A 21,156-nucleotide genomic window follows, 5' to 3' on the forward strand; every position below is an offset into this window, starting at 1 on the left:
GAGGTTGAAAAATGCCAAAGTCATCCTTTAACCTATATTCAGTTGTATTGAATTAGATGCCTGCAATTGTTTAAAAACAGTTGGGGCAGGAGCAACAAATGACTGGAAAATAAAGAACACTTGTGATTGGCTGCAAGCAAAACTGTTCAAATAGTCTTTTTCTCTAGATTAGGGTGCAAAAAGGATCACATACAAGGATCATTTGACTGGAGATGTTTCAATACCACTTGGTACTGAGTTACTTTGGTCAATTCCTGAAAGATATTGAATATGGATACCCTATCTTAAGGTTTAAGTGGAATTTGAATGCTGTAGCTGAATAAGATTTTAGTTTAGTTTATTGACAAGAATTCAAATACAACAGTAGAAAAATACAGGCATATATGAGATTGTCAGGGATGACATGATAATGTGGTCCCTGATGTTCCAGACCTTCACTACACAGCAAGATGGAGACAGATAGATGGTGTGGCTGTTTGGTCATTTAATCTATAACAGTTTATCATATTTTATAAATTGGTCGTATTTTTATATGTTAAGACTTTATCTGAAGAGTATCTAGTGGCCAACTAGAAATGAAGTAGAAGTATAAAGTAGCAGAAAATGGGAATACCTTACTTGAATGAGGAATCATTAAACTGCTATAAAATGACCTGTAGTTGCATTTTTGGTGATTTGTAAAGGAAAAGGTAACCAGGTTCAGACTGAACCACAGTCTAATTGGAATTTAAATGGTATGATGATCACATTTGCCCTCCTGTATGTCAGACAGAGTTAAAATGTTTGAGGCTTGTTGACTTTCAGTGCGTGTTTCTTTGTGTTGGCTCTGTACCTGGACCAGCTGCAGAGTGGCTGGGAGAGCTGGGATGTGGCAACGGATCCCAGTGAATCAGAGCAGAGGAAGGTTGTGCACATTTACATTTGTTAGCAACAGGATAGGATTAGATTAGGGTTAGAACTTTGTTATTTTGTGCTGTCTGTTCATGCTCATTGTCAGTGGTCAGTCTCCAGTGATTTAGTTTGTGTTTTGTGGTAAAGACCCCTCCCCCACCCCCCCATAATTCTACCCGATTCATTTCACAGTTGCTTTGCCAATTTTCAAGTATGCAGGAAGGAAAAGGGTGATGAGGACAGACAGCATCATTAGTTGTTTTAAACCCTTTAATATCCAGCCAGTTTGACTAAAAAGTCCTGTTTATAAAAAGTTCATCGGCCAGTTTCTAACTTATTTAGGGGATAGTTCAGATTTTTTCAAGTGGGGTTGTCTGAGGTACTTATCCATTGTCAATCTATGACCTGCAGTAGATGTCAGTCGGCATGTCCCCAGTTTGAAAATGTGGGCTGGAGTCTGACCCAGAAGCTAAGCAATGTACTGATGTGGAGGGTCAGCAATAAAACACATTTTAAATACCTAAGAAAGTCCTACCTACAACAATCACTATCAATTTAAGTGTATGTTATATTAGTAGTATTTTTTTTTTTTTTTTAAAGATATGTTTTTGGGCATTTTCCCTTTAATGGATAGGACAGCCAAGTGTGTGTGTGTGTGTGGGGGGGGGGGGGGGGGGGGGGTGACATGCAGCAAAGGGCCACAGGCTGGACTTGAACCTGGGCCGCTGCAGCAACAGCCTTGTACATGGGGCGCCTGCTCTATCCACTAAGCCACCGACGCCCCATATTGATAGTATTGTTAACCACCTTACCTTTCTGTCAGACAGTGATTTCTGATGGGGCGCTGAAACTATTAAAGGGCCAGTGTGTAATATTTGGCATGGTTTATTGTCAATCTGAATCTGAATCTGAATATTCTCCCCATTAATATGTTTATACAAGTGTATGATCACTATAAAATAAAATTCGTTTGGTTTTCGTAGCCTTATAATTATGCTTTTACATATATATATATATATATATATATGTATATATATATATATATATATATCAAGGGCCTTGCTTTAGAGAGGTTGCCATCTTGGGCCACCATGTATGTACGGCAGACCGAGTGGACAGTCCAGCCAGCCAGAGAATAATAAATGAACCAACGAAGACAGTGGAAGGAAGGAAGAAGGAGGAGGAAACAGCAGAGAGTGTTAGTAGTTCGTCGATAGAGAGTAGTGAAAAGTTTTTTTAGTTATAAAGTTTGCGAATGGACCACACTTACCACGCAACAGGAGAGAATGAACCCGAACCGTCATCTGCGAGGAAAAGAAGACGCAACTTCACCCCTTGTGATGCACTCTCTGCAGCGCTTTTCCTCCTGATGATATATCTCCCAACGATGGTAGCACCGAATCCCATTCTGTGCATTCAGCCTCTTTTCTCACCCGCTCAGCATCAAACACATGGAGTTCCTCATCTGTATGCTCCGGCTCAAACAGGTATGGCTCTGGGTCGTGTCCGCTACAAGAAACTCTTCAAAATCGCGTTCAAAGTCGTCCATTGCAGCTACTATAGTCCGGAGATATTGCTAGGCTAAATAAACAGCTGAGCTCTGTTTACCGGCTACGCTGTCAGTCAGTGTGCGGGCTGGAGATTGGTGGAGCAGAGAGGGGAGGGGGGTCCCCACTCGGTATGGCAAACGAGTATGTGTGTAAAGTTATGAAGTGTGTCTGTTACGCTAGAAGAGTCAGAGTTTGGGATGGAGTGGAGTGTTACCGGAGTTTCTGGAGTGCTCAAATAAACTGGCCTTTTTCCCGAACACTCCTCTGGTCTCCTGCTCGTGAGGGATTCATTACAATATCGTAACATGGCTTAGATTTCTAAATAAACATTCACCTCATTACCCGACGGGAGGGGTGAGCGAGTGAGCCCTGCAATCTAGAATTTGACCACTGATGTCACTGTTTTCAAACCATTTTACACACTGGGCCTTTAATTCACTTTAATCAAAGCCAGACACCATTAAGAAAAACAGTGATTTAACATTGCTGAACATAGGAGCTGCCGGTCTATCACTGCCTCAAGCAGTTATTTTTTTGTGTTACTGTGTGACTTTGGTATTTAAAGTGGTTAGTTCAAATTCACCAAAGTCACACAATAACGTTAAACTAACTAACTGATCGAGGCAGCGGTAGACCAGCAGCTCCTGTGTCCAGTGAGCCAAAATGACTGTTTCTGTCAGTGGAGTCTGGTGACTCCTAAGAGAGCATAGATGTGAAACTGAAGCCGTTATCAGCTTTCCTGTTTGAATGGGCTGTCTGACGGAAAGATAAAACTGAAGCTGTGAAAATACTCTAAATATAGGAAACACTTTGGCTCCGATCACACAGAAAGCATTTGCGAAATGCAAGGCGCACTGCATTACCTCTTTTTTTAAAAAAAGTGAATGCCACTAGTAAAACAAAATACTTGCCGTGCATTTTTATTGTTGTTAGGCAACCAGCCCATCACCTCCTTACCCTAACCTTCCTGTATAATCAATCTACCGTTTATTTATTTCACAGTAATCAGTATCGAGTTCCTAAAATGGACAGGCAGAGGGTACTTGCTGTAGCTGTGGTTGAGGGCGAGAGGCTGTCAGCAAATAGTTTGTTGGGCACAGGGAAATGCTGATCTGTATGGGTACATCAGACCCTAAAAAAGAAGGTGGATCAGAGGGAGCACCACCAGTTGGTCCAGGAGCTTCACCTCCATGATGACTGTTTCAAGTACTGCACTTGTGTGCTTACTTGCTTGCTGTTTTCTATTGAGATCAGGATAATTGTGGTTTGTAAAGTCATATAGTTCTGGGTATTCAGCAGCCGCTACCACCAGTTTCTCCTCCATTGTTTACCAACTGCAAACTTGTTGTCGTGACCACCGCAGAAAGCCTGCCTCTAGAATCATCCGATTGGACAATAGGAAAAAATGTAGAGGAAGTGGGGCACTTTTCCGCTCTGACTTAAAGTTTTTTCAGCTTGAGGAGTTCAGAGCTCTTATGCAAAACCGTCAGGCACCCAGAGTGCAGAATCATGAGGCACGAAGCAATGAAAAAACAGCAAGCAAAAAGCTTAATTCTCATTAAAAACAATTACAAAAAAAAGTCATCTCCAGCTGTTAAATGCTTTCTGTGGGATCAGACCTTAATTAATGGAACTTTTTATAGGTGGCTAAAATATGTTTTATTGCTGACCCCTGCACAGCGGTACATCGCTTAGCTTCCATGTTGAACTCCAGCCTGCTTCTCCAAACTGGAGCCGTGACGACCGATATCTGCCATAGGTTATGCATTGACTATGGATAAATACCTCATACAACCACACTTCAAAAAATCCAAACTATCTGTTTAACATGTTGGAATATAACACACATCTGTACAATGTGTACCTGTTTTACATACAGCAGTTAGTATCATGATCAACTATCCCACTTTCCTACTGAATTCTTATGAGACCCACAGTATATGTAACCCAAATGATTCCAACCAAAACACACAGAAAGGAAAGAAATAAAGAAAAAAAAGCATACTAGGAAGAGATTAAAACAACATATAAAAAAGTTTATCTTATTTTTCACATGCAGTTTCTAAAATGCAAAGACTAATATTCTTGTGCATTTAATAAAATGGGGGTAATTACTCATGTTTAACACATGGGGGTGCAGTACACCAACCATTCCTCAGTCTGAAGGATGTAGCCCTCAGGCCGAGTGGAGTTGAGGGTGGGAGCCAACAGCAGCAGCTATCCGAGACAGACACGTCACTCAAGTATTTACAGTAGGCTCAAAATCAAATCAGGTTCTGTCTTCATTTGGCAGCTCTAATCACACACATTCTCTTTTGTGAAAGCACGATGATTTTATTTCAACAAAATTACAATGAACCAAATTTACCATTGTAGGCTAACCACTGTGGGCCTGGCTGAAGCCTGGTTTAAACATTCAGTGCATCCCTGACCTCAGGTGGCTGATCACATTCATTCAAAATGAAGAAGTCAATGGCAAGCTGTTTTAACTTTTAATGGAGCCACACTTCTGTCTGTCATTACATTTTAGATATCCATGAAAGCATAATCCCAGACGGATTATTAATATACTGTATATTAGGATATTGGATTGATTGTGTAATTTTTTTCCACATAAGAACCATATGGAGCCCCCAGAGGTCAGGAGAGTAACTACTGTCAGTACTGTAGCGTAATTACCAAGTGTTGTATTTCAGTTAAGGTTTGTACTGTAATTCTACAAAAAATAATAATTATTGTATTTAGACTGAACTTCTGCAAGCTTTTAACATTACTTTATGTATTTAAACATTAAACGCAATGCTGCAAGTTAAAGTTTGAGATGATTTTAATTTGTTTTATACAGTATTTTTGAGACTTTATTTTGTCTTCCAGTAGTAAGTAAAGTAAAACTATTTTATTATTTATTATTTTACAATCTTGAGCACGTTAACACTTAAGTGAAGCTGTTGGATTGTAATATTTCAGGAAAAATCTGTAAAATTACAGTGCCAGTCTTAGTGCCATCACTTTATTGAAGGTGTTTGATTGTTATAATTTAGTAAAAAAAAAAATAATAAAAATGTCTTTTTCAGCAAAACCTTTACTTTGATTTTATGCTGTTTGGCAGCTGCCGCTGCCAGTGATTTGACTAGTTTTTGAATGATTTTTTTTAGTTTATTCTCACTATTCAAAATAGTCATTAGAGATATCCAAATCACATTCTTATAAGTAGAAATTATATTTCACCCACAACTATGATTGTACTTGTCAAAACTACATTTAAGATGTCTTTCAATTTTTAAAAAGAGTAGGTGTTTTTTTTTAACATTGAATCGCTAGACTGACTATATTTTGCAGATATTCGTAATTCAATTCTTCCTGGTCAAAAATAACATTTAGGACATCCACAATAACATTCTCCCTTGGACAAATTGTGTCGCTTTTGCCATTCATGTATTGGACTTTCAATTTCAGGCATCCACAACGTCATTTTAGATATCCAGAATGAACTTTCTGAGTATCTGCAATAGAATTCTTAGATTATAATCTAAGATTATTTTTTGGGCTTTTTTGCCTTTAATGACAGGACAGTTAGAAGCATGAAAGGAGAGCAGGAGGGGACGACATGCTGCACCCCGCGGCCGCTGCAGCAAGGACATTTGCCTTTGTACACAGGGCTGTACCCACTGAACTACTGGGCACCCCTTCAACAGATTCCTTACTCAGAAAAACTCCCATTTCAGATATCTACAATCCAGTTGTCATTGTGGATATCTGAGATGTTTTTGTTTTTTGTATTTTTGTTGAGGAAGAACTGAATTACAGATATCTTAAGTATCCAGTCCAGTGATGCAATGTAAAACGGCTTGCCATTTTAGAAGACAGAGAAGTAGAGCTATAGCTGTGACTGTCACAGCCACAGCAGCACACACTGTAGCAATTACACTGCCACAGCGGCAAAAACCTCAAGTTTAGTGGTATGAGAAGGCATGATTCTGAATAAGTGGAATACATGTCCAACAGGGTTGTAATACTCAAGTGGCTTACTCAGTTTTGTTTTTGCACTGAAGCGCTTTGTGGTTGATTGCTAATGCCCAGCACTGCATTTCAGTGTGAAATATACCCTCTGCCCATGCTGCACTGCACATAAGATGCCGAGAGGAGTTAGACACATCACAAATTGAAACTGCTGTCTGAAGCTTATTTTGTGACCCTCCATTGTGGTAAAACACTGATCGCTGACTGGGCTACTTTATAATTCTGTTAGTGTAATGTACGCAGAGCTGCTTTGAGTTTAGTGGGGGTTTTTGAATTTCAGTGATAGAGTGCTGCCTTTGGTTGAAAAGTTCAGGAGTTTGTTTATGTTGACACTTCACTTCATTCTTCAGAGATTTATTATGCAAATCCAACTGAACATTTCACATAATATTATAGCATACCAGAGTGAAAGAAGGGTTGGTATGCAGATTAAATTTTAAGTGAAGTCAAACCTAATTTAATTGCTTTAGTAATTTTAATGTGGGCATATTGTGTCAGGATATCTGTAAGTAAAAGTCTGATAATGATTATACCTGCATATCTGTACAGAGATGACTAAAACTGAGATGTGGAGGTGTCAAGCCTGGATTATGTTAGAATTATACAAATATATGAAAAACCGTCCAGCCTGAGGCACCAAAATGGCCAGAGACAGCCCTGTTTCACCAGATACAATCAATTGAACTAGGAATTCTTAACTAGCAAAAGTGAAGTTGGACATGCCCTTAAAAAGCACTTGCTATTGATCATTTAAATAGCGCCCTATTTTTCTCTTACTGGGACAATTACTACCCAGAATCTAACCATCAGGCACAAACTTTGGATTAAAAAGTTGTTTAATGTAATTAATTCATATTCGGTGTATATTAATTTGGCAAGAGATAAACGGCGCATAATCTGGGTACAAAGTAAGGCACAAGGGGCAAAGGGGTTGTATTCAGTCCCTTAATTAATCATAGGTGTGTTTTGGGTGTAATATGAATTCAGCCAATCAGAGTGTCATCTCCCACTTCCTTAAAATGCCAGGTATGCCTGCACCTGTGATGTCACTGCAGCAAATATTGTTGGATATTTAAGCAGCAAAACAAAAAACTGTAGTTATGAATTTGACGGAGGAAACACAACTTAACTTTTAGCATGCTTTCACACCTGTAGTTGGGTTTATTTGGTCCACACCAGTGAGAAGACATGGTTCATTGTTGCATCTTAGTTTTGGTTCGGTTCCTGTTCACACTGACTTTTTGCAAAGGAACCATGAGGAGTAAACATGAAGTTCTACCAACTGACAGGTAACTGATTGGACAGTTTTGGCATTTGTCATCCTGCATCATCAGGACCCACATAAGAAAATCAAATTTTATTGACTGACAGAGGTTTATGCAGCAGCGATGTAATGCTTCTAATGCGTTTATATATATATATATATATATGTATATATACGTACAATCTTTGGTTTCACAAAGCGAAAAACAACCGATTGTAAGTATTATTAGGAGGCTATTATTAGACTGCAAATTCATCACGTTATGAACAATGACTAACACAGAGACATACTGAAAAGAAGGCATATTGTACTGTACTGATTTGGGCCTTGATACTATGGGATCACTGTCACACAATTTTTAATGGACTTAATGAACAGACAAAGTACACTGAGGGCCGAATTCACAAAAGGATTGCGTGGCTTTTGCGGCCGCTTAACCGGTAAAAATGGAGCCAACAGATACCGTCTATTCACAAAGCACGCGCAGAGGGTGAAATGCTCCACTAACTGCGCTGCCAAACAGATTGCGTCTCGGTGCTCCGGTGTTATTTGCACGTATTGAAATGAGGTAATATGCATATATTTGGCGCAAAAATTGCTAATTTCTATGCAAATGAGCCTCATTGATAAACAACGTCTAATTCACTAACACCAGCGCTAATAGCCACACGCAGTTTGAGTGAAGTAAATAACGTCTTTAGAAAGCTGGTGCAAACTGGGCGCTCCTCTGTGGAAGCCTCTCGCCCAGACTTTCCAGTGATCGTGGCAGCAGTGATCGTCTGTTAAATCAGTCTGTAAATAATATTTTGACATTATTATTATAGGTCATTATTACTTTAATGGCATCCGAATATATTGATGCGTTGAACAGGTGACAGTCTGCGGGCGTTCTCAAAACGCACTTCTGTCACGCACTTCAAAAGTAATTTTCAATCATTTATTTTACGAAACGGGGGAAACAAACGTGAACAAAAACGGTTCCATAATTCATATTAAATTCAAAAGATAACGAAAAAACAGCTACAAGTGAGAGGGAATAGTGATAAAGTGGTCAAACTTGGTCAAATCCACAGCCTCAACCCATCCGACACTGTTAGACTGACTCACCAGCAGACATCACTACATGAGGGTATACAGTATTCAGTACTTTGCCAAACAAAGTCTGCCATTGTTCTGCCACAGTGTTCTTGGCGCAAAGCCAGCATTTATACTTTGCCATGTGGCTAATTGCAATCAGGGGCAAATCAGGGGCAAACTGCACTCAGCTGCCAAACTTTGTGGGCGTGTTTGCGCTGGTATATCATTAGCGCGATATCCTCTGTGAATAGGACGTTAAGACGGAGCAAACTGTGGGTGCAAGTGAAGTGCAATTCAAGGTGCTATCAGCGGCCGCAGTTCATTCTTTGTGAATTCGGCCCTGAGTCGGATACAATGATAGCAGTTTTAACGGCTTTTTAATCAGGGAAAATACCAACACTAACGTGCATATGTGTTACCAGGGTTACATGTATGCATTAGCATAAATAGGTTATGGAATATGCGTGGCCTTTATCAGGATCAGTTATGAGTTCATGGACAAATTTCATGATCAGCAGATGGATTCATTATTGGTTAAGCTGTTTCTAAATTCACATATCTGCTGCCATAACATCCTGTGGTTGGTTTGTTTTCTGTCATACCACAAACGAATCACACCAGAGTCGGTTAGGAACCAGACAGAGACCTGCCTTTTTGAGCAGTTTTGGTTAGGTTGTTTGGTCCACACCAGGGTTCGATTGACGGCCACTAGCCCAAATGAACTGTACCAACTGCGCAAATAGACCTGAGTTCATTTTAACTGAACCAAATAAGCAGTGTAATAAGCAGAGTCTACTTGTGTTGTGAACCCACCCATGTCGGCCCATCATACTATCTGAATAATGAAGCCTTTATACAGTAGGAAAGTACTGCACCATTCTGACTTAAGACCAGGTTTTTGTTGGTCAGTGGTGCAGTCACTTTTTGCTGCTTAACAATAGCCCAACAATGCGCTTGACCACACTTTATTTTACGACCTACATGCCCATGAGTGCACAGATGGGTACAAGTACTTTGAAAATAAAAACGGTGTAGGTCTGAAACTAATAATGACAGTTGTGTTGCAGTGTGCACAGCTTTGCATTAGGTGTAAGATAGGGCCCTAGACCAACTAAACCCAGTTTCTGCAGAATATTCTGATTTACAGTAGATTCAACATCTGTTTACCCTGCTGGCTCCCTAATTGGTTTTAGATTGACTAGACTGAAGCTCAGACATAGCTCATAGATGTTTATACTGTCTACATCATTTGATATTTGAGTCAGTGAATGGTTCATGACTGCTTTTTTCTGTTTTCCTGCTGCTTCTCTCAGCTGCTGAGTGAGGAGGTGGACAAAGTAAGTACCTTCACTGGCAGATAAAGTGTGTGGTAATTTGTTCTTGTCTGCTTAATGTAGATGTGTTTGTACAGCCATTTTAATACTTCCTTCCTGTCCTTTCATTTCCACCTACAGGCAGAGCACGAGCTTCGTGTGGCTCAGACAGAGTTTGACCGACAGGCTGAGGTCACAAGGCTGCTGCTGGAAGGCATCAGCAGCACACATGTGAGTACATGATGTTGGCCACAGGGCTCCTTCTGGGAACCAGCAGTGATTAAACTCTGTTAGTCATCCTGTCTAGAGTAGCCAAGTAGAGGAAGCAACATAAATTGTGGTTTTGTGTTAATATTGCTCAGATTTCCAGGTGGTTCCATGGTGCACATTTCTTTCCGTCATATTTAACTTCTGACCATTACCATACGAGTAGCCGCCATGCTGGCCTTAGAGGATAGGGGCGAGATAAAGAGCTACTGTAGCTTTGCACTCCTGTGTCAGAGCATATACTGCGCAACAGAAGAGGAACAAGGACAAATACATCTTTTGAATGAACTGTGTCAACTTGTTAAGACCGTTTGCAGGCTGAAACAGTGGACAGTCCTAAGATCAAACTGCAAGGGGGAGTATATAAAACAGTGTAGAGAAAACAGAAAGCTGTTTGGAGAGCTGTTGTGGACAGGGTTGTGGATGACACAAGCATGTTCCTGGCTTGCTGGAGTGTTAGGATGTTAACTCAGCAGCTACAGTAGTTCATGAACTACACGTTAGTCATTAAGTCACCAAGGCTCTAAAACCACATATTTTGTGAAAAATGCTATGAATAAGATGCTACTTGGTAGGTATAGTATAGGCCAATTCCACTATTTTCAGACCATTTTGTTTTTCAATTTTGACAACTTTGAATCAGCATTTATACCATGTTGGCTTACAGATAACATCATTATACTGTTAGTAATAAAATATATAGGCTAGTATTATAATATAAGGCTGTAGTAATGAAAAATATTGTAGTATACACCTGCTAAGTCTACACCTGCTAAGACCTTTACATGTCAGTCTTTTACAGATTAAACAAACAGGATATAGCATGTTAGTTAATGAGCTTACTGTATCACCTGATCACAGGTAGATTGTTTACCTTTGGACAGAGCCACGCTAGTTGTTCCCCATTTCCAGTCTTGGCAATCCTGATCCTGACTTGCTGCACCCTGACCCCAGGAAAAATAATTAGAGGCCAACATCACCTTTGCATGCTCATTTTTTTTAAGCTAGAGCAAACCCAGCAAGCATTTTTTGGTTTAAAAAACGTCTAATAGCCGTTTACATGAAGACCTGACGTCTAGGCTAAATCACGGCTGAATTTGGGCTGTCAGTGAAAATTTGGTAGACATCTAACCATAGCCAAAGTGTAGACGTCATCAATTATACGGCTATGTAGAGACCATGTCCAAAAAATGGAGATAAACATATTTTAATTACTGTTGACTCTCCATATGTGATTGAATATCATACCGCACACCATCTGCAATGGCGAAAATTACATTTAATCAATTTCAAAATTAAATTGGCTAGATTTGGGTTACATGTAGCTAGACTAAATCGGAGCTAAATATAGCCAATACGTTTAAATCACGACTATTGCTTGCTGGGAAGGTTGTGGTATTTTGTGAATAGCTTGTTGGGAACGGGGCTAAATAGCACTTCAAAGTTAAGCTAAATTTTAGCAAGGGAACAACTGGCATGGTCATTTTGAGAGGGGTCCCATGAACTCTCACCTCAAGATTGAAAGAATGAATGAGAATGAAAATAGGCTATATTGGTACCCACAGTTCTCCCCTAAACTTGAGAGGGCTTGCTCCCAGTAAATGTTTTGTGCTGCACCCCTTTAAATTGAGCTGTATATATGTATATATGTTCTGCCAGGGGTTCCTCTCATATTATTTTCATCTTTTCCTTTCTCCCCTCAGCTCAACCACCTGCGTTGTTTGCAGGATTTTGCAGAGGCTCAGGCCACTTACTACGCCCAGTGTCATCACTACATGCAGGACCTTCAGAGGGAGCTCAACAAGTGAGGATTCACACTGTTGGTAGATTCATCTGTAAGGCAAAGATATATTAGATTAGGTTAACACTTTTGTAGCTCAGTCACTCAAAAAGTTTCAGTGTTTCCAGTTATTTTGCTAAGGTTACATTTTTCAACACTTGTCTTGCAGTGTTTAGTTTTATGGGAGGAGCTCAGAATTATTGTAGGGTGAGTAGAAGACAACACGCGCATCACTTGCTTTGTCTCCATGTGGTGCAGAGAGTCAATTTAAAAAAATCAATTAGTTCAATGCAGTGTTGATAAGTGTGTGAGGGGATTGACTTTTTTCTTTGAAATAATAGCTCAGAATTAACCACAAACTAAATGCAGTCTAGACAGTGTTGGCTTTGGCTCTCCTCCACCTAACACAGCAAGAAGTGCGTAATTCACTTGCATCATTTATACTTACTGAAATGCAAGAATGTTGTGAGCTACACCATGTGCTGCCTTGTTGTGTCAGATGAACTCACATACTGCAGATAGAAATACAAGGGCCCTATTTCCCAAAAACATCTTAAATCCAAGATGATCACAACACCTGTCATATTTAGTTTCCAACAGACACAAGAGATGTTCTAACATATCATAGTTTGACTACAGCTTTGGGTAAAAAAACTGCGATGTAACACATGAGTTACATCACACTGCTTCTAGTTATACAACCCATATTCAACAATTGAAGTGGTGACATTTTATTTCCAAAAGGTGAAAGGTCGACTTCACTGTTACATCTTAATGTTCTGCATAAAACACTTTTCTGGCCATTATTCAACGTCATATCTCAGGAACAGAAGGGGAGACATTTGGTCAGATGCTGAATTGTTGACACTAATCTTGGGTATATATAGATATTTTGTGCTATCGGGGGGAGATGGGTGTGAAACATCCATCTACGACAAGCTAAGGGCTGTCGTGTTTCCTTGCACTACTTCTTCTTGTCTTCCTCATTATAATAGTCTGTCAAGCAGGCTGCACCCCTCGGTGCTTGTGACCAGCAGTCCATGGCGATTTGATGTGCAGATGATGATCACCACTCTACACTGCATGTTCTTAATATGTCTCCCACTGTTGGAGGAGCAGAGGCAAACACTGCTAATCAAGTCGCCTTGCAGCTCCTCTCTCTCTCTCTCTCTCTTTCTCTTGTCCCCCCCCCCCCCCCCCCCCAATCTTTCTCCAGCTGTCCCTCTTGATTCAGTCCATTGAAGTCCATTTAAACTCCTGCCCTTTAAGCATGAGAACTGCCAGTTTCAAAAAGGTTGAATTGGGCCCAATCGTACTCAGGCAGATAATCAGAATTTCTAGGCTAGACGTAGGGTAGTAGGAGGCAGGAAAGGGGCCATTACCCCCTCCCACGTTATGCCTCTGGCCCACATTCATTTTAAGTCATGGAGTGCTGTGTTGCAGCTTGAGTGATTGCAAGATGGTCTCTAGTTCATCCTTAAATATTATAAATTGTAAGAAGCTGAAGTTCTGAAATAAGGAGCTGATGCAAAAAATGGTTGAATTGCTAACAAAGGAGAAGGTTACTTTTATAGTACCCATTATACCAACACATTTTCATTTATGTTTTTATAGTATGAGCAAATGATTACTCTAATAAACACCACAGAGTCAGGCTTCCAAATCTGTTTTCTTTTGTCCAGGGGGAAGCTGTTCAGAAAGCAGAACCACTTCAGCACCACCACCACCACCACCACCACCACAGCCAAATACAATCCTTTTCCCATTCTTTTGATGTGGAACACCATCAGTAAACGCATCTGGTTTTGACCAGTCTGTTTTTTTACAGGATAAGCGTAACAGCCTGAAATAAACAAGCTGGAAATCCACTTCATGAGCTTCACTCCTTTATTTGTCTTCCAATGTTTACGCAGATGTGCTAATGCCGTCAGCGCCCTGCACACGACTGCTGTCTGCCCCGACCCCGTCTCCTCTGCTTTCCTGTCTGGACCATCATCTCCTGGGGCTACAGTGTCCTCTTCGTCTAGCCAAAAGCCCAGCACGCTGGCTATGGAGCAGACACAGCTTCCTGTCACGGGCACCAGAAAGGCCAAGGTCCTGTATGACTATGATGCCCATGATGCCAGCGAGCTTTCCCTCTTGGCTGATGAGGTACAGTGGAATAGTCTTTGTCATCCCTCCAACATCTCTGTTACACAATATCTGACCTACTCATCAATAGGACACAGTTAGAAGACTTTTAGCTGTGAGATTTGTACAGTTATATTGGATGTTAAAAGTCTACATACACTTTGAACTTTACGCTCCTTACTGCCTTTAGGCTGAACAACACAGTCGCCAGAATAAAGTGCCTGCAATTGTGCATTTCTGCAAACCATGAAACATATTACATTTGCACATTTCATAAATCTTATATCAATGTGACGCAGTCGGGCTGGGCGATATGACATAAAAACGATAGAGCAAAATATGAAACGATAGACATTTTTCTTTCGTCACACGATACATATTGTCATATTGCACAGCCCTATGTCGAGCTGCAGACTGTAATTAGAGACCAACAAACAACAACATCTGTTCTCTCTGTTCATCATCCCGTAGCCTTTTAGTCAATAAATTTGGGTGATTTTTAGGGACCCATTGCTGTTTTTCCAGCAGGGATAATACCAGGAAAAGGAATTGTTTTTAACCGAGACAAAGCTGCTTTTTCAGCCAGGATTGTGTCCCCAAACTGGGTATTTTAAGCCAAAACATGATCTTTTCCAAACAATAACCAAGTGGTTTTTGTGCCTAAACATCCACTCTTTAACCACAGCATCGTTAATATGTAACATAGGTAACGTGCAAATGAAATGTATCAGTGGTTTGCAGAAATGCCATTATCAACATTTTTTTCTGCCAGTTGGGTTGAAAATAAAAACCTCCATCCATTTTCTACACCTGCTTTTCTTTGCAGGGTCACAGGCAGCTGGGATTTTTCCCAGCATGCACTCATTCAAGGTCCAGTGTGTAGAATTTATAAGGACATATTGGCAAAAACAAAATATAATCTAATAAGTATGTTTTCTTCAGTGTAAAAAATCACCTGAAAGTAAGAATTATTGTGTTTACCTGATGATGAACCATTTGCCACTACTTTCTGTGGCAGGCTCAACTGCTACTTATATCTCACAGCAGCTGCAGCTGTTTGGGGCAGCTGCTACTGACCTGCCACTGTTTGGGGGGTACTGTATGAACATAAAGGCTTCAGAAAACCATTAAGGAAAGATATTAGGAAGTTAGGTGGCGTAGTATGAAGAGTGACAAGGTCCAAAATGTGTTTACACTGTAAGTGGGTTTCGCCTGTCAGGTATAGCAGTATAATTTGGTTGGTGTTGGTTTTACAGTTAACTAACTCATATGCCAAACTTTATTGTTATTTTCTTCTTCTGTTGCCCAAGTAGTGGCTTTGCCCAAATAGGTGCATCCCTATAGAGCACAAGTACAACTACAAATAATTTCTGCACACTTACAAACTGTCATTTCTCCAGCAGTTTTTGACAGGTTTAAGGGGGGGGGGTTACAAGCACACACTTCCTGACCATCATTTGAAAAGCTCAGCATCTCTCTATTAATGCTCTCAAAAACATTGACACTAAAAGATAACTTATCTAGGATTTGTACACAGGTTCTTTGTAAACTCTGACTTATTGATCTCACTGTTAAGAAGCAGAAAAATAACTGAATTAAATGCTTTCTTTTATGCAACATCTTAGTCTGGAGGTTTAAACTTGTGTCCTCTCTTAGAGCTGGTGATTAAAACTAAGCAGTCACCTATCAGAGAAAACCGATCTGAGTTCAGACTGTTAACTTACAGCACAGCAAAACTAACAGATAACTGAGCCTCCTACCTGACTGTCAAACCACAATCAATTCAGAAACTGGCCCAAGACAGTCTGGATCTGAATGGAGTCCTACGGAGATCAGCTGTTTAGTCTGGCAGCCGGTGGCTGCTTGTTCCACTGCCATTCAGCGGCTAGCAAGCAGAGCTAACTGCTAACAGCCGCTGCTGCAACTGGACCAGGCGTTAGTGCGACCTCCCATAGGTCTGACTACCCATAACTCTGACTACCCACTAATCCAACCATGCAGGTCTACGGCGAGTTTTATCGTTTTAGTCCCATAATGTTGACCGCCCATTAATCCGACCATTTTAATGCCATTATTCCGACCATTGGATTTCATACCCAGTAGTCCGACCGCCCGTTAGTCCGACCACAGCACTTCCAACACGAAGCAGTTTGTGCATTTCTCCCTCACTGCGCCGGACTGTGAGGAAAGTTTATCTCATCGACGGGAAATCACATCCATTTGCTATATGTGACGTACATGCCCTGGTATTCCCCACACATAAAGACTTCTGTTTTCTGCTGATGTTGTTTTGTTATCTATGTACTGTGGTGGCAAAACTACTATTTAATGAACAGTTTAAAGAAAAAGCCGTCACACGTCGGCTGTCTTTCTTGATTTTTAATAAGCATTCATGAATGGAGACACTCACACATACAACCGCATGAACAGTCAGTCAGTGAATGCCTAGCAAGTCCTCTCGCCCTGCTATCTTTATAGCTCCCATAACACATGCACATCAACAGTCAAAATATGTGGCGCCTTGACATTCCTAAAACACAACATCTCTTCAGACTAACAAGGACAGTTGTTGTCCTCCCTGGCTCATAATCTTGGTGTCTGAGCCTCCGTGGCTTGTGACCTTGGTGTCTCTTGCTGCTGTCACAGTAGGGGTTAAATGAGCAACACATATCATTCGGCTAGAAGTTCAGTTTCATCAAAACGAGTAACACATTATAGGTTAAATATGTTTAAATACCCAAATTTTCCATCACAGTACACTGTCTTGGTTCGTCATGTCAGAGGTAGTGAGTTTTGGAGTATAGACATTTGTTTGTTTTTGCATCTTCAGCACCAAGGACAGCGCTCAAACTATGGTAGTTCTTGTCTGCTTTTGTCATGTGGTGAATTCTACTGTTGGCCTCCTTATGGGAAAAAATGTAATAGAATTTGCATTTGTTAGAACTTCTTAATGTTTTATTTGTGTGTAGCTTATAGCAGCCAGTCAGTAGCCTAGTGAGTGGCGATGTGCAATGCGCTATACAGCAGGAAAAAAAATACAATTATGTCACTCATTCATTCATTCAGTTGGCAGCCCCCGCTACTTAAAACATCTTCCCGTGTGTGGGGAATACCAGGATGTGTTATCCAAATAAGGGCATGTACATCATATATAGCAGATGATGTGATTCCCCGTCGATGAGATAAATGCAACTGTCCTCACAGTCCGCGCATAGAGACATTGCAGCTGTTTAGTGGTACCACTGCTCTGCATTTACTGAAAGGGGAAAGTTGCCTGGTCCCCCCTGAAATGTAACTTTACTGCGGTCGGATTTTTGGGAGGTCGGACTAATGGGATTCAAATACTATGTCGGACCTTTGGGTAGTTGGACGAATGGGTAGTTGACCCATTGGGTGGTCGGATTGACTCCACCCACCTGCTGCAACTAACAAACTCCACAAATCCATTCAGCAGCTTGACCTCTCCACTGATGGCAGGCCTGATTACAAGCATGGCCGGTGTTGGATAGTCCACCACTTTAGTCACGCCTCATCAACGAAAATGAATCACAGATTTCGTCTTGGTTTTTAATATTAAGATCTATTTTAAGCTCATTATCCTCTCATGTTCATCATGGAAATAAGATCGTTGACAAAAAAATTTTGTTATAGTTTTTGTCAACAAAATTAACACCGGGAGACACTTTTGCCATTTTGCTCTTTTGCATCAAAATAGGATTTTTTCAGAGTTTTCTTCTGGTGGCGGACTTGCTGCACCGTGTAAACACAGCCTTCCTCTTTTGTTCCTTTAGCCACCTTCTTGAAAAGGTCCACATTGTGATATTTGGGCATCTCCAAAAACCTGTAGATATCTAAGTCTAAGTCTTGGGCTTTTCTTTTGAGCATGCATCTCCACCCCAGCCTCCAAACTGTTTGTGAGTTGGTTTGTGTACAACATCTCTATGACAATGCACAGAGCTGACCATAAACAGGCAAGAGGCCGTGTTTTACAAACTGCTATAACAACCCCAGTTGAAATGCATATTACAAATGCGCTGTATACCTGTTCAAAGAATGCTATTAAAACTTGAATGATACCGGAAAATACTTAAAATTTGTAATATTTCGCTGGTTTGCCTCTGTCAGAAGCTTCTCTTTATAATGGCATTTGTTCATCATGCTTACTTATACTTTCTGAAGATGAACGATTGACAAATGATTAGACCCCCAGCTATGGATGCCTATCCTTCCAAGATGGCAGCATTTTTCCCAGAATGTAATTCCCATCTCCTTATTTATTCAGGTACCTGGCAAATAATACAAGAGGCACAGTAGGAGGGAAGCTGCATGGTTGGCAGTGAAGGGATGGACAATAAGTGGAGTTAATGACAATGAAATGTTAGAATTATCAGCTTTTGGAATGCTGCCTCCTGCAGGTACGCTCAAAAACTGTAGACATGAGAAACTGTGACCCTCAGGGTTCCTACGCAAATACGGAAAGTATGGAAAAGTATGGAAATAAATTTGATCAATTTCCAGGTATTAAAAAGTATGGAAAATGAAAAATAAAATATGGAAAAATATTTATGTTTCCAGACTATTACCACTGTTCTAAAATACTGTTTTCTAAAATAGAAAATTAGGTATTTCCAAAAATAATTTAATCAATCCGGATCATGTTTTATGCCGGGCCAGGCACAGTTTGTGTGAGAGCAAACTTCTCAGAAAACATACCGCCCCTTTTACCTGACTGACAAGTGGTATGTCCAGACCGCTACATGCTGCACTATGTAGAGGAGAAGAGAGAGCTCTGTCTTACCTCTTTATAAACTAAAGTCATATTATTTTGCGCGACGGACGCTTCATATAATATCGTAACAATATACTATTTATGGTGTTATGTCATCATGGCCTTTCTGTCTCTACATGGTCACGCGTTTACAGTTCTCCTCTGCTCTCTGTGTCGCGCGCGGCGGAGTTCCGCCACACACACAGGTGAGCACGCTTGAGCAGCTTGGGCCACATTTTCCTGACCAAACCTGACCCCGAGCCCGGTGCAGTTTGTCAGCTGACAAAGTTATTGTTATGGACACTGTGTAGATAACCATCAACAGGCTGCTGTTACGCACAGACAAACACGCTGCTTGCACAGCAGCACAGCACAGCACTCTTGGTGCTGAGCTTGTGTTGCATTCAGGCGTTGTCACGTAAATAACAACTTCCAGCACTTAAATAGGTCATAGCACAAAACAGCAGCATGTCAAGTGACTTTTTACTGTTATTATATTCAATACAATTTTATTTTCCTAAATCTTGAGACACCTCATATGTAAGCTAGACAGACGTTTCACCTGCTCATTACTGTGCACACATGTACTGTCTGTACTTAGTCCTAAAGAGCCCTTCTGGTGCCAGTAGATACACAGAAACATCCCAGCAGGCTGTGCTTTGCAAGCATACAAAAAAGTTTCACGCATGTGAAAATTATTTTTCATGCGTGTGCTTCACCTCCGCTGCTACAACTCCATCCTAGGGGAAACATTGCTGTGTGCGTTTTGTGCAACAGGTGGATGTGGTAGTCTACTGGTAGAGTAGAGAGAGAGCTAAATAGCATTGAAGTAGAGTAGAGCAGGGCAGAGAGATGGAAGCAAAATATATCAAACCTGGTGTTAATACAGCAGAACTGGAGAGAGGGGTGAAAAATAAATAGAGGTGGGCATGGCTCAAGTAGGGCGCAAAATTATAGACGGAGGATTGACAAAGATTGCCACTGCCCCCCCCCCCCCCCCCCCCCCCAGGTTTCAGGTTTCAGGCTCAGGAAAATTTTTCACTTTAAGCCCTGACACTGTCATTTTTGTGTAGGAATTAAGCTACAATACATGACGTATGTTGTTTTACTTAATAAATACAGTGTGAATAAAGATTACATAACATAAAAATAGCTGCAGTCTTTGTTATTTGATAGCCGCTTAAATTAAACAATTTTTATAGGGCAAGTAAAAACTGACTTCGGGCAAGTAGATCTTTGACCAACTTGAAGTGCAAGTGAAAAAAAAAAAAAAAAGTGTTGAACCCTACATCGCCAACATGGGGGAGAAGGCGATTCTGAGCCACATGAAAGGAAAAAACACCTACGTCTCATTACTGCATTGCGTGCACCCAGAGTCCCAACCTTTTTGCCTCAGCTCAGACATTGAACTTACCTGAGTTTTTATTTGCATGCCATTATGGTACTTGGCTACAATCGCCTATTAAAAATAATTAAATATGATGTGAAATATGATACACTGATATATTTACTAGATGTTGCATATTCTCTGAAAAAAAAAAACAAACGCCGAGAAGTCTGGAAATTAGGGTATGGAAAAGTATGGAATTTTGAAATTCCAAATGTGTAGGAACCCTGGACCCTTGTGGTAGAAAGATGAAAAGGAAGAAATGTGAATTTGATATCATTGTGTAAAATGAAGACAGGTATGACCTCTCCCATTTCATATATGAAGAGCGTACTTGTAAAAACGGATAAACATGAATAAACGAACAAATATGTCATTGACTGATAGTCCCTGGTGTGCACACATGAAGAACACGAGTTATCAGAATCAGAATCAGAATCAGCTTTATTTGCCAAGTACGTGTGTACATACAAGGAGTTTGACTCTGGTAGACTTGCTCTCAATGTACCAGAAATGACATAAGTACACACATTTAGGCAAGAACATACAGAATATACAATATACAAAAAATATACAACTATACATTAAATATAAAAAATATAAAAATATTTTTAAAAAATCATATTTTTAAAAATATATATTTAAAATATACAAGGATGCAGTGTTGTTTGACCTGCCACTCTGTGACCGTTTAGGAGTTCATCAGAGC

The 21,156-nt window shown here is 40.4% G+C and overlaps 1 protein-coding gene across 6 annotated transcripts in view; it reads left to right on the forward strand.

Annotated features, from left to right (window-relative positions):
• LOC117269682 (endophilin-B2-like) overlaps positions 1 to 21,156 on the forward strand; it is a 38,578-nt gene that overhangs the window by 15,397 nt on the left and 2,025 nt on the right. For 4 of the 6 annotated variants that reach the window (XM_078162394.1, XM_078162395.1, XM_033646905.2 and 1 more), the window contains 4 exons: positions 10,116 to 10,139; positions 10,257 to 10,346; positions 12,086 to 12,186; positions 14,076 to 14,313. In XM_078162394.1, the coding sequence (XP_078018520.1) occupies positions 10,116 to 10,139; positions 10,257 to 10,346; positions 12,086 to 12,186; positions 14,076 to 14,313 (453 nt within the window). The remainder of the gene's footprint in view (positions 1 to 10,115; positions 10,140 to 10,256; positions 10,347 to 12,085; positions 12,187 to 14,075; positions 14,314 to 21,156) is intronic. The other 2 variants (XM_078162396.1, XM_078162397.1) reach the window with 1 other exon arrangement.

Source organism: Epinephelus lanceolatus, chromosome 19 (assembly GCF_041903045.1).
Source record: "Epinephelus lanceolatus isolate andai-2023 chromosome 19, ASM4190304v1, whole genome shotgun sequence".
NCBI lineage: Eukaryota > Metazoa > Chordata > Actinopteri > Perciformes > Serranidae > Epinephelus > Epinephelus lanceolatus.